The sequence below is a fragment of the Perca fluviatilis genome, chromosome 16 (genome assembly GCF_010015445.1).
Source record: "Perca fluviatilis chromosome 16, GENO_Pfluv_1.0, whole genome shotgun sequence".
NCBI classification, from domain to species: Eukaryota; Metazoa; Chordata; class Actinopteri; order Perciformes; family Percidae; genus Perca; species Perca fluviatilis.
This window is the reverse complement of record NC_053127.1, coordinates 23,936,782-23,949,291: the sequence shown is the minus strand read 5'-3', so window position 1 is coordinate 23,949,291 and position 12,510 is coordinate 23,936,782. Positions and strand designations below refer to the sequence as shown.

Below are 12,510 nucleotides of genomic sequence, written 5' to 3'. Positions count from 1 at the left end.
CGTTCTAGTTAATCCGTCTTAAAATATTTTAGGTAACTGACAACATTAAGCTGTGTTTCACAAATGTCGTATTTTCTCTAACAATATAATTTAATGTTGTGACAGTGCAGTTCGGATTTTGGAAACCATGGCTGTACCTGTACTATAATTTGTTACATTTAAGTAACTACACACACAAAAAAGTAGTTTTGGTTTGCAATTCTTTTATTTAAGTCAAATGTAGTGTTACTTGTTCTAATTATCATTTTAACGTAGTTTGATGATATTTAAAAGGACTTTGACTGAACTGAGCCCTAATGTGCACTTAAATGGTACCATTTCCACTCATGGAACACTAGCTAAGTTCCGTAATAACAAAGCATTCAGAGACAGCCTCAGTGTCCCACCATGCAACAGTGAGCTAGCAGCAGCAGCTAACCACCACATTTGACCCTGCGTGTGCCATGATGAATTAGACATCCGGGCTGTGCGTATGGAAGATGGCGACACTTATCCTCCCTGGTGAATGGATCAAAAACTGGGAAAAATCAGGAAAACACGAGTTGTGAGTAGATCTGAACTTCAACACAGTGTCAGAGGTTACAGTGGTTTAACAGTTGTTGGCTAACATAAGCTAACTAGTAAGAAAAGTACGTAGCTAGCATTGCAATTTAAGGCCAGTCTTTCAAGTGTGTTCGCTAGGGCTAACGTAAGCGGCAACGTTAGCAAGCTAAAAAAACATTTCAAGAGGCCTGCTAACGTTAATAAACGCCGCTTTTTGAAAAAATAAATATTTTAAATAGTTGGCATTAGGGCCGATTAGGCAGTGAATACAGTCGACCGTTTTAGTAAACCGTTGTATAGAGTCGAAGCGTTACCTCAATTTAAATAGCTAACGTTACTTGCATGCTAGCAATATGTCTAGCTTACGCTCCCACTAACCATTCTAGCTATCATTTGTAAACACGGTGGCTATCAAAGCTAAGCTAGTTAGCTAGCATTCATGTAGCTTACCCCATGGATGTATTAAGAGAACGGCTTTCCCCTCCGGTTGCATGGATATACTTCAGCTTCTTAATTGCAGTAGCTACATTTGATGTTAAAATGCAGTTAGTTAGTTAACGTTAGTTTGCCAACGGTAGAACCTAGTAACGTTAGCAGTAACGTTAACAGTAACGTTAACAAATAGTAACGTTAATTGTAGCTAATCAAACGGAGGGAAACGACTGCTCATGACATAACGTCATAGCAAGTTAGCTACGACATCAATTGTTCTATATCTAGCTAGCTATGTCTGTGACGTTGACTGCCTTGTTAGGCTTTTAATTACCTAGGCATGGCAGCATGAAAAATAAACTGATATTTCATGATGTTGTTCAATAAAAGTTATCTTCTGATACATACAAAAAATTGGGTGAGGAGACTACAGTAAGATCGAGTAGATAAAGGGTTGTCAAAATTGGCCAAAAACGAGGTTTGAATATTACTTCTAAAAAACCGATAGGTTTGAATACTTTATTATTATAAATATTTGTGCATTATGTCCATAAGAGGGCAAACGAATATGATAGGGAGACATAATTACTTGTATAGGTATATTTATTTCAACATAAATGTATTTTAATCCACATACCTACACTTTACAAAATAAACTAATAAAATAATATCCTATGTAATGTAAAACAATAAAACACCATAGACCTTTCTCCCTCTCTCTAGAGCTGTGCAGTAGGCAGGACATGACGCAAATTATACATATCCGGTTTGTAATTCGGTCATAAACAATCAACAATCACGCCCTGTGGTGCTCTGGATTCTTGGCATTTCTGGGCGGCACTAAGTGCTGCCGGAGCCCCGGTGCGGCTGCAAAATAGCCTCGGGAAGGAACTTGTTTTAGTGGAACGTGTACGTTCAAAAGTTGTTTAAGTCGTGCAACAGAAAACTCAGATTGGACAGATAGTCTAGCTAACTGTCTGGATTTACCCTGCAGAGATCTGAGGAGCAGTTAACCATAGTCATCATAAATCCACCAGAGTTTAAAATTCCAACACAAAGGAAGCGTTAGGAAAATCCATCCGGAAAAAAGGACATACAGCAGAATTTCCGGCGGCAACAGGACAATCCCGGAAGTGGAAGGTCGAGGATATAGACTAACGTAAAGCTAACCCATGGGTTAGCTAACTAATTGACAGTGGTTTAGCTACATGTTACATTTCTGGAATAAAATGAAATGCGCTTGGTGCTAACTGACAATTTCTGGACAGCGGCCATCAACTTTACTGGCACAGCATCAAATCCGCTAACCTGACCTTAGACAGCACCATAAAAGTTCACCCTAACAACATCTGAAAAATCGAAACCTTGGCCAGAATGGGTTTGTTAGCTTTATTACTCTATTCTTAGAGAAAATGTTGTGTGAAGATTTTCACTAATTTTATTGAGCGCAGCAATTACTTACAAGCGGAGACACAATAGGCTCATCCACAGGGCTAACTACAATTACCCTGCATACTTAAGTACTGTCTGTAGTGAAATGCACCATTTCAAACTACTAATATATATATATAGCGCAGGTCTAGACCTGCGCTATTAAATTAAAGAGTATCTTTAATTTACAGAGACCCAACAAGCGCTGGTGACGACAGAACCGGGCTCTAGGTGGCCTTAACCATTTAGGTAATACGTTCCTATTGAGATAAAAACTCATACATGTTTTCAAAAGATACATAATATTCCCCTTCTGCATGTCTCTGACTCTGGTACACATCCCCCCTTTGCCATGTCTATAAAACATTTTATATTTAACTCAATCTCAGCTGCTGGGCAGAGCTGATAAGTCCATTCAGTAGCTATATAAAGGGCTAAATAAATGTTCTGTTAAAGAAATACTTAGTTTCCTACACTCAAAACCGCTAAATACTTGATTTATAGTGTGTCTCTGTTTGAGCAGCACAGTGGTAAATCCTCAAGTTAGGTGGTCATAGTTAAAGGCCCCATGCTAGCAAGCTCTACAGACACCCTGTCTCTTCAAGGATGCCATCCTGTGCAGTAACATCATGGGAGGCAGCAAGTGAAAGGGCAATTTCCATGCGCTAATAATCGAGGTGTCACATTTTTATTACGTAACCATTTTTCAGGTCAAATGTGTTTTCTTCACAAGCCATCTAAAATGTGAACATTTGGATCTGTATGTATCTGATATCAATTTGTGCTATGGAATTTAGACAGAGAGGCTGGGGTGTAAAATTGTTTCAGTGTTGGGTTGGGCAAACAACCAGCCTAACCCAACCGCCCAACCCTAATTCAGTGCTGTACCTATTTGAAGAATGAAAATGGTCTGTTAACATCACATGAATATCAACCAAGTTGTATTTGACCTCAGGGCCCTGACACTCCGCTGTCAGTTTGGCGCCGGTGAGATTCTCTGACTGACCATTGCATGTACAGTGCTTCTAGCATCCTAAGTTAAAGACATTGAGGCGGCACGAAGTATCAGATCAGTCTGCCTTTGTCAGTGCTAGTTCTTTGAGTTGAGCTGTCAGCTGGGGACAGCCCTGAGTTAGGAGTTGTAATATATGGGAGTTATAATATATCCAAGGTTTCCCCTCCAAATGTCTCATTTCATCTGGGATATTGTAAATGGGGCATGGTGTTGGCATAGTGTTAAATGCATAACCCAATTACAGTAATGTTGGTGTGCAGGAAATTTTAACCAATGAAGATCTGCGTTTGCATTGTTTTTTGTGAATTAATTTAATAAGCTGTATTGCACAATGCTAGAGTGAGTTTAAAAGGCTATGGATTGTCATATTTAAGTAGTCTAACTGACCAGAATTGTGTCTCTTTATTTCATAGTGTACAACTCTGCAAAGAACTTACAGAAAAAAAAGATCATGGACATGACATTAGAGGTAAGTTGAAATATGAGAATGACCTCACTTCTGTTATAGACTCGTTTTTGGTTGCCTATCAATTTATTTAAACTTCCCTGTTGTACACACAGACACACTTCCATCATGTGAATTGTGGTAGTTTGTACCATTCAGCTATGTAAGAAAAGGAAATATTTTGAAATGATGTGCTAAACTTAGAACAAAATGGGTAAAATATATCACACCAAAAGAAACCCTTTGTAGTCAATTTACAGCAATTTAGTTAAGGATGACAAAAGCAGTGATAACTGTGTTTTTATTGATGTAATGACATGAAGAAATTGGCAATCTATCAGTGGGCACACAGGTGATTATAATATTATGGCACTTATATTTGTAAATCATTTTACCATTTCTTATGTTATTGGAAAATGCATCCATTAAACAGATTCATCCACAACATGCTGTTTTTGTACATGCCAGAGGGGAACGACTAAACACTTAGCAGCATAACTAAATACATTTAAAAATCCTTTAAACAATATCCTTTCAGTTAAATAATTATTAATTGCAGGGATAAATGACCTGGTAACTTGGCTGTTTTTTCCTGGAAATTTTAGTTTCAGATACCTTTTTCATATGACAGTTTTAGTCAATCGGTGATTTGCAGATAGCCCAGTCCCATCCCAGGGTGTTTGTTTCAGTGTAATAACTTGCTGAATGTCACCATTTCTTAGTAGTTGCGCAACAGTAAACTTAAGTGTGAATTAAAACTGAAATGTTTTGGGTAAGTGATCAAAACACAGACATGCATGAAAAGGAAGTTGCTTTACATTGCATTAGTTAGTAGTAGTAGTAGTAGTAGTAGTAGTAGTAGTAGTGTATTAGTGGTCCTAGCCCTCATGCACATCTGATCCCTACCGCCTGTCTGATAAAGTACAGTGACTGTGCCTCAATGCCATTCAGAATTTTTGGCTAGACTTGCAAAGAGGAATAGAGAAAAGTTGCAGCGTCCTATTGTTCAAAGCTAACACAGACCTATCCACTTCTGTGTCGTTTTCGCATTTAACAACAGAGAGTCTTTTCCTTTAAGTCCTGTCCATTCAGTTAAAGTTGAACTGTGTGTTGTGTCTTGTCTATTTACCCCTCCAGACATACAGGCCGCCTTATACGAGCTCTGCTGGCAAGTTGTACATGGGAACCTGAAGTTGGAGCTTGTCGCCAGCGTCCTTGGGGACATGATGGTACAAGTGCTTTAAAACCGTATTAAACACATACAAGTGTCTATGCTGTATATTTAAAGAGACAAAGCTTTTATCCCTTGTTCATTACTTTCATCATGGTGACTGCACAGAAATTGCAGTACCTTTTTTTTCTGGCACATTGGTTCAGAATTTCTGTCTGTACATTTTCTGTTAACTTTCTCTTGTTTCAGGAACTCCGAGATGACATGCCATCAATTTTAGCAGATGTTTTCAGTATACTAGGTACATTTTATTTTTTTTAAATTTTAAACATGAAATGTTATTGTATCTGAATTATTGCATTAAGTAAGTGAAATATGGTATGCAATGTTATAATGGCTTTTAGTTTTTAGCAAATGTGACATATTTTATGTTTTTTTTTTTTTATTATATTTTCACAGATTTAGAGACTGGTGCACTGGAAGAAAAAAACAAACGTGAACATTACACACAACTGGTGGGAGCATGTTTGGTAAGAATACTATTTCTGTAACATCAAATGATTTTACATAACAGACACTTCATGCACTTAGAATAGAATACAAAGGCTACCTGAAGAAAGCTATTTTGTTTCTTAAAAAACGAGAGATTGTCTGACCTAGTGTTTCACTTAATTGTCACTGTTTCAGCACAGTATGTTCTCAAAATTTGTCATTAACTCTGTGATTAGAGTTAGTTGTATATAGAATTTCAGAAGTGTATAACACTGTCTATTGATGTCATAGTTGCATTACTGATTTTGATACCCAGGTCTGCAATAAACCACTAAAACAAATTAATCAACTAGTTACATTTTTTATTTCAGTTTTTTGTTCCTGAGGCCATCCTGAAAGAGAGGCTGGATCCAGAAACCCTTGAATCTCTAGGACTTATAAAACAAGCCCATCAGTTCAATCAGAAGATTGTAAAAATCAAGACTAAACTATTGTAAGTAGAGTGCACAGTTTAGTTGAGATGTAGACATGCATAAATAGAAAAGGTGCGTTTTGATTTTTGTAATCTTGTATTTCTTCTCAGTTACAAGCAGCAGAAGTTTAACTTGCTAAGGGAGGAGAATGAGGGCTATGCCAAACTTATCACTGAGCTTGGCCAAGACCTCTCAGGCAACGTCACCAGCCACCTTGTCCTGGAGAGCATCAAGTCCCTCATAGGTACCTAACAAAAGTCTTTTTCAGGGTTACTGCATTGAATGTGGTGCTACTATGTCTTTAGCTACAGCCTTGCAAATCCTTCATCAACAGTCTTGTTGAAGGTGCTTGCCATGTTTTTTGTAAATTGACAATAATGGATTGGATGATTTGGAGAATATACAAAAGGGGATTGTATCACCATCACATCTGATTCACATCCCCACCCCCCCAAAACCTACTCTATTATGCTGCTATTTATACAGGGCTTTGCATGGCCAGGTACCTATATAGGGTAAAACGTCTGTCCCCATATACTACCTGCCAGTCTCTTAACACCAAGGAATGCCAGTCGCCTCGCCCATACTTGAAGCTAGAGTTGGCAGGACTTTGGCCTCAGTAGCACAGAGGCTTTGGAATAACCTGTTTCCGTTAATTAAAGACTTACTCGTGTGGACAAGTTTTTTTTCTGTATTCTGGTCTCAAATTATATTTTCTATATAATCTACTGTATAGATGTATGTATCAACCATAATATCTACTGTTTACTGACTGATCAGTTATTTTTCCAAATTGCCTGCTTAGTCCCCCTATTTCTTCTGCCTGCAGGATGTTTCAACTTGGACCCTAATCGTGTTTTGGACATCATCCTGGAGGTGTACGAGAGTCGATCTGACCAAGATGAGTTCTTCCTGTCTCTCATCAAGTCCTACATGTGTGAGCCACTCACTCTTTGCCACATCCTGGGCTTTAAGTTCAAATTCTACCAGGTGAGAATTACCAGAATGGGTAATTAATGGTACTGAAATGAATGAATGAATGTCTTTATTGTCATTGCATTTACGTACAATTAGATTGTATAAAGCTTGAATGTGTCCAATAGCATAAGCTGTGTATATTTTTAGAGCTTTATACCAAGCCCATTGCAACATATCTTAAATGGCAGAAAACAACCCCAAACTATAATTATAGCATGAGTCATATTTCATTTCGATGATAATAATTTATTTGTGTCTTTATTCAGGAGCCCAATGAGGAAACCCCCAAGTCACTTTACCACATTGCTGCTGCCCTGCTTCACCATAACCTGATAGAGCTGGAAGATCTCTACGTACATGTAAGGAAAAGAAAGTCCAGCTACATGTCACGTTAAAAGAGATTCCCAATTAATTTACAAATGTCAGTCAGAATTTGGGAATATGAGTTTTGTAAACCTTAAGCTAAAAGCTGTAATCCTGTGATGTCTTCAGAATGATTTATGTGACAAGTATATTCAAAATGTAATGTTTTTTCACCTACATAATCATCGTCCGAGACCGAAAACTCAGCTCTTTAGTTGCCTCTCTGTCATTCCAGCTTATGCCAGTAGATGCCACCATTATAGAGGAACACAAACGAGATATCTCAGAGGCCAAGCAGATTGCTCGCAAGCTGGTCATGGTTGTGTTGCCCTCAGAGAAAAGTGAAGACAAAGACAAGGAGAAAGAAAAGGAGGAGGAGAAGAATGAGAAGGTATCAACTTATTTGTAAATACAAGCCTGTTCTGGAGGAATGCTTTTAGTCTGGATGGATGTTTGTCATTGGATTTCTTTTTTTTTTTTAAGCCATTTCTGCATCACCTGAAGTCAAGTTAACCTTTAGGGGAACTTTGTGAGTTGTTGACACAGAATCATATTTAAATGAAAAATTCACATCCAGTTGTCTGATCATTTAAAGGGGTGATAGAATGATTATATAGGGTATTTTACACTGTTCCTTATGGTCTCCTAATAGGGTATTTAACATTGGTTGGGCTAAAAATGGCCTGGTTGATATTTTTTTTGGCCCTTATGCATCCCTGTGTTTTGGCTCTATTTGGAACGACAGCTTTTCTTCCAAATATGGTATGCTCATGAATATTTAGATGAAGTGCGCGCTGGCTGATGAGGAACCACATACACAATACATTGGAGATGATACAGCAGGTCTCATATTTCAAAACACGCACACACTGTTGCCCTGCGCACAGCGCACACACACAAACAGACACACACACACTGCTGCACAGCGCACAAACACAGACTCACTGTCTGTTACATGCCCAGACATGCCCAGGCGCAAGCCGCAGCGGCTAAAACAGCCGAGACAAAATAAAAAAGTTTCGACACTTTCATTATAACTAGTGTTGTTCTAACGTTACTCTTGCGACATAAAAAAACCTCCACCAAAGAATAACAACTCACCTCGTAGCTAGTAAGCGTGGGGAGAGGAGAGTGAACCCCTGCAAGCCTGTCCTCTGCCAGTGCCTCTGCAGCGCTGCGTTAGATCCACAACTCACTCCTCGTCCATATAATCTTTTTCAACCCCTTTCCCGGCCAGTAGGCTATTCCGTTGTACAGTCTGGAACGCTGCATTTACGACCGTGGTTCTTTTTCAATATCCTTGCAAAACCTCCAAACTTTCTTCTTTTCTAAAGTACACTGCGCAGCTCGTGTGGGAGATCCTGACAGAGCTCCAGCTAAGCGAGTCTGTGAAGGGGGAAAGGCCGACAGGGAAGGCAGCAAACCCGGCCAGCAGCCGCCGCCGCCTGTCTCGGCAGATTGTGGAGCTCGTAAAGTCCGACACTGACGTACCAAATTTGCAATTGGCCATAAATTTTCATAAAACGGCCCATATTTGAGCTTTACATAGTTGATTTCTCGCATAAAAAAGTCTCAGAAGTGAATTTTGTAATGGAATAGCAGAGATCTGCACGACCTAGATTTAGAAGACTAACTGACCTCAGATCAGTTAGTGGCCTATGTAAATTTGGGGGCGTTACAAAGATAGAAGGTTGAGCCAAATGAGGAGGATTTGGGAGGTTGACATCAACTTCCAACTTTGTTGAGATTCGCCCGTTTTCAGAGGCAGTTTCAAATTGTGAGATTTGCAGAGGAAAGAGGTATCAATGGGATTTTAAGGTTCTATGTATGTCCTAGTTACCCTCCAAACTGTCGTTAGTCAACTATGACTATTAAACTATGGTTTTGCATTCTATCACCCCTTTAAGGTTTGTTAGTAAGGTGGGAAATATGGGAAATTACACCTACAGTAACCAACTTCTAATCAAATGACGAATATGTGAATAGTACAATCTACATTTTCTGTCCAAATTGTCTCAGATACTACAATATTATTTACCTTTTAGAAAATATATCATGTTGTCAGTCTTCAAAACATGATATAGATCTATAGATGGGAATGTTTAGTTTTTATAAAATCCATCACTTTGGATTGTGACAGCAGCTGTGCTGATTTTATTTTTTTAATTTTTTTTTTTTTTGTCTCGGCTCTGCTCTAACTGAACGTGTTACTGAACGTTGGCGTGTTTAACAATACACAGACACTCAGTTATTGCTCTTTACTGTCCCCATAGCCACCTGATAACCAGAAGCTTGGGCTGTTGGAAGCCCTGCTTAGAATTGGAGACTGGCACAACGCCCTAAGTATTATGGACCAGATGCCATCCTTCTATGCTACTTCTCACAAGGCCATTGCGCTGGCACTCTGCCAGCTTGTGCACCTGACTGTGGAACCTCTTTACAGAAGGTGCGGATTTCTTCACTTGCCCACGATGTGTAGTCATACCAAAAAACATTTACAATTACCTCCTTATTACACATCTTGAACTGACTACTTTAACTCCTGCCAACGCCAATATTTCATGCATAGAAGTTAAATAATAATAAATAACCAAGCCAAAAAAGAAAAGAAAACACAGGCTCTGACACACTGTTCTGTTCCTCACAGGGCTGGCCTCCCGAAAGGGGCAAGGGGATGTGTGATGCATCCACTGAGGAGCAAGCGAGCCCCTCGGCCTGCAGAGAGCTTTGAGGACCTACGCAGGGACACATTCAGTATGATCTGCTACCTAGGTCCTCACCTCTCTCATGACCCTATCCTCTTCGCCAAGATTGTGCGTCTGGGCAAGTCCTTCATGAAAGAGGTACAAAACTGTCACCACTCAGTGTTTCCCACACATAGACTAATTTGTGGCAGTGTGCCATACAATCAACACCGGCCGCTACATATTGCGTTTCGTTATTATTAGGGGTGGTACGGTTCATGAAAAAAAAAAACATCCGAACCGCTCGGTTCGCTTGTCTCGGTTCGGAGCGTGTGTGCGTCGCACAGTTCGCCAGTACACTGCTAATGTGCACTAACCACTTACTGCCGTAGTGCCCACTTTCGACACCTATGTTAAAACACTTACTGGAAATGACAAGGGGGTGAGCGTGACGAACGCAACACATGGCAGCTGATTGGACGAACGCGTCACGTGGGTCTTGCTGCTCCCGAATTTCAAAACGGACTCTAATGGCGTCTCGTTCTGAGTACGATCTCGTATTTTACGAAAATAGTTCACTGAAACATGTTTCTGAAAACATTTTAAGCGAGAAACAGGCCATACAGTTGCTGAATCGGTCTGGTTTTTTTTTATCGCCAAAGGTCAGTTTAAAAGTTTTTCGTCAGATTTTGAGAGGCGCAGAGCCGACTGCTCCTCAAGCGGAGTGTGGAGTGCTGCTGCTGCAGGTCACGTCACATGCAGAAATGTCAAGTGGGAGAGATAAGGAAGGCTGCCCGGAGTTGGAGGATGCATCAGCGTCGTATATAGTCTAGTGTGTGGGAACATTTTGGATTTCATGTTACCTATGATGACAGCAATAGAAAAATAAAACAATAGATAGAACTGCCACTGTGTGCATGTATTGTGCAACATGCGTTCAATATGCTAATTTTATCTATATATCTATCTATCTATCTATCTCCCCCACGCGCCACAAATTTTGCTTTCTAATCTGTGGGAAACACTCCCTCTACATTACTACAACTGCACTACAGCGTTATTCTTTTTTTGACTTATATTTGGTGTCCTTTGATTCTCAGTACCAAAGTGATGGCAGACCTGATGTCAAAGACAAAATGGTAATAACTGTCTTTATAACAAAGAAATGCACTGTAGATTAATATTTAAAAGAGTAAAAACACTGTTGTTTTGCTTAAATGGATCCGCCAGTTTATCTCTGTAGTATATGTTACCATGAGGACCTTATTAATGTTAATTGTATGTTCTTCGCAGGAAACATTATTGAGTTGTTTCCTGAGCATTGCAGATCAGGTGCTACTCCCTTCTCTTTCTCTGATGGAGTGTAATGCTTGCATGTCTGAGGAACTGTGGGGTCTCTTTAAACTCTTTCCCTACCAGCACAGGTGAGACACACACACACACACACACACTCTCCTGCTCTCACTACATGTGACATTGAGCTGTTTAAGGGTGCCTGGGTAGATCACCTGGTAGAGCGCGCGCCCATATACAGAGGCTCAAGAAATAAAGGCCTAAAATGCCACAAAAAAAAGGATTTTTATTATTATTTAGCAAACTATTTTTTCTGCTCCCTTATAATGTCAGAATTCTATTTTTAGAGTCTTTGTTTAATACTTAGGCACATGAACAATGACACTCCTGAAGGTTTTGTTGTATGTTAGTTGTCTGTCTTGTCACAGCTAATAATGCAACTTCTTCAGTTACTGAACATCTTAGCACTTTGTAGATTATTTCACTTTCTTGTACAGCAAACGATGCCGACACTGCCAAAGGAAGGATTTGATATGAAGAGCAACTGGACAAGTAGTACAGTCAATTTATGCTTTGCTGTGTTGGTGTATTGTACAGTGGGTTGCTCTTTGTGCTGAATTTGTTGATGCATATTAAGGGCTTTTTAAATATTCCTTGACATGGTTTGCTCCAAATATGACACCCAACAAATTACTTGATCTGATTTTCAAGAGCAAGTAAACTGTTAAAGAGCAGTCTTTTGTATTAAACTGAATGGCTGACTGCAAATGAGGTAGAAATGAACCCTTTTGTTATCTGGCAAATAGTCAAACACACATAACAGCAGTTTAGCATAATGCTATACTATTCAAGGACTGCTTTGAATTGAACGTTTGGTTTGGTTTTTTGTTTCTGAATGTTGCGTAGCTAAAGTGTAAATTATGCTTTCTCTATCGATGCTCCCTCAGGTACCGGTTATATGGACAGTGGAAGAATGAGACATATACCAGCCATCCACTGTTGGTTAAAGTCAAAGCTCAGACTGTGGAAAGGGCCAAATACATAATGAAGTAAGTCATTTAGCAGATCCCAGTGTTCTTTTACTGTGCAACCATCTGTCTTTATGTAGCTTTGGTTGACTTTTACTGTGTCTCCGATCCAAACACCAGTTCAGTACTTGTGTCTTTGTAGGCTGCATGCTTCCCATTGTG

At 39.5% G+C, this 12,510-nt stretch overlaps 1 protein-coding gene and 1 long non-coding RNA gene across 4 annotated transcripts in view; one reads left to right on the top strand and one right to left on the bottom strand.

Annotated features, from left to right (window-relative positions):
• Positions 1-186: 186 nt before the first annotated feature.
• Positions 187-1,437, bottom strand: LOC120543877. Its single transcript, XR_005636407.1, has 2 exons — positions 994-1,437; positions 187-517 (listed from the first exon to the last, which is right to left on the bottom strand). It is a non-coding gene; the product is annotated as an uncharacterized LOC120543877 (long non-coding RNA).
• The window catches only part of thoc2 (THO complex 2), a 28,297-nt gene continuing 16,218 nt past the window's right edge, over positions 432-12,510 (top strand). For all 3 annotated transcript variants that reach the window (XR_005636406.1, XM_039777236.1, XM_039777234.1), the window contains exons 1-15: positions 432-544; positions 3,835-3,890; positions 5,004-5,095; positions 5,287-5,338; positions 5,497-5,567; positions 5,901-6,022; positions 6,113-6,246; positions 6,832-6,992; positions 7,247-7,339; positions 7,579-7,734; positions 9,617-9,789; positions 9,991-10,186; positions 11,128-11,166; positions 11,321-11,451; positions 12,268-12,369. Coding sequence is in view for 2 of the 3 variants with exons in the window: in XM_039777236.1 (XP_039633170.1) it covers positions 480-544; positions 3,835-3,890; positions 5,004-5,095; positions 5,287-5,338; positions 5,497-5,567; positions 5,901-6,022; positions 6,113-6,246; positions 6,832-6,992; positions 7,247-7,339; positions 7,579-7,734; positions 9,617-9,789; positions 9,991-10,186; positions 11,128-11,166; positions 11,321-11,451; positions 12,268-12,369 (1,643 nt within the window). In the remaining variant the exon portion in view is untranslated. The remainder of the gene's footprint in view (positions 545-3,834; positions 3,891-5,003; positions 5,096-5,286; positions 5,339-5,496; positions 5,568-5,900; positions 6,023-6,112; positions 6,247-6,831; positions 6,993-7,246; positions 7,340-7,578; positions 7,735-9,616; positions 9,790-9,990; positions 10,187-11,127; positions 11,167-11,320; positions 11,452-12,267; positions 12,370-12,510) is intronic.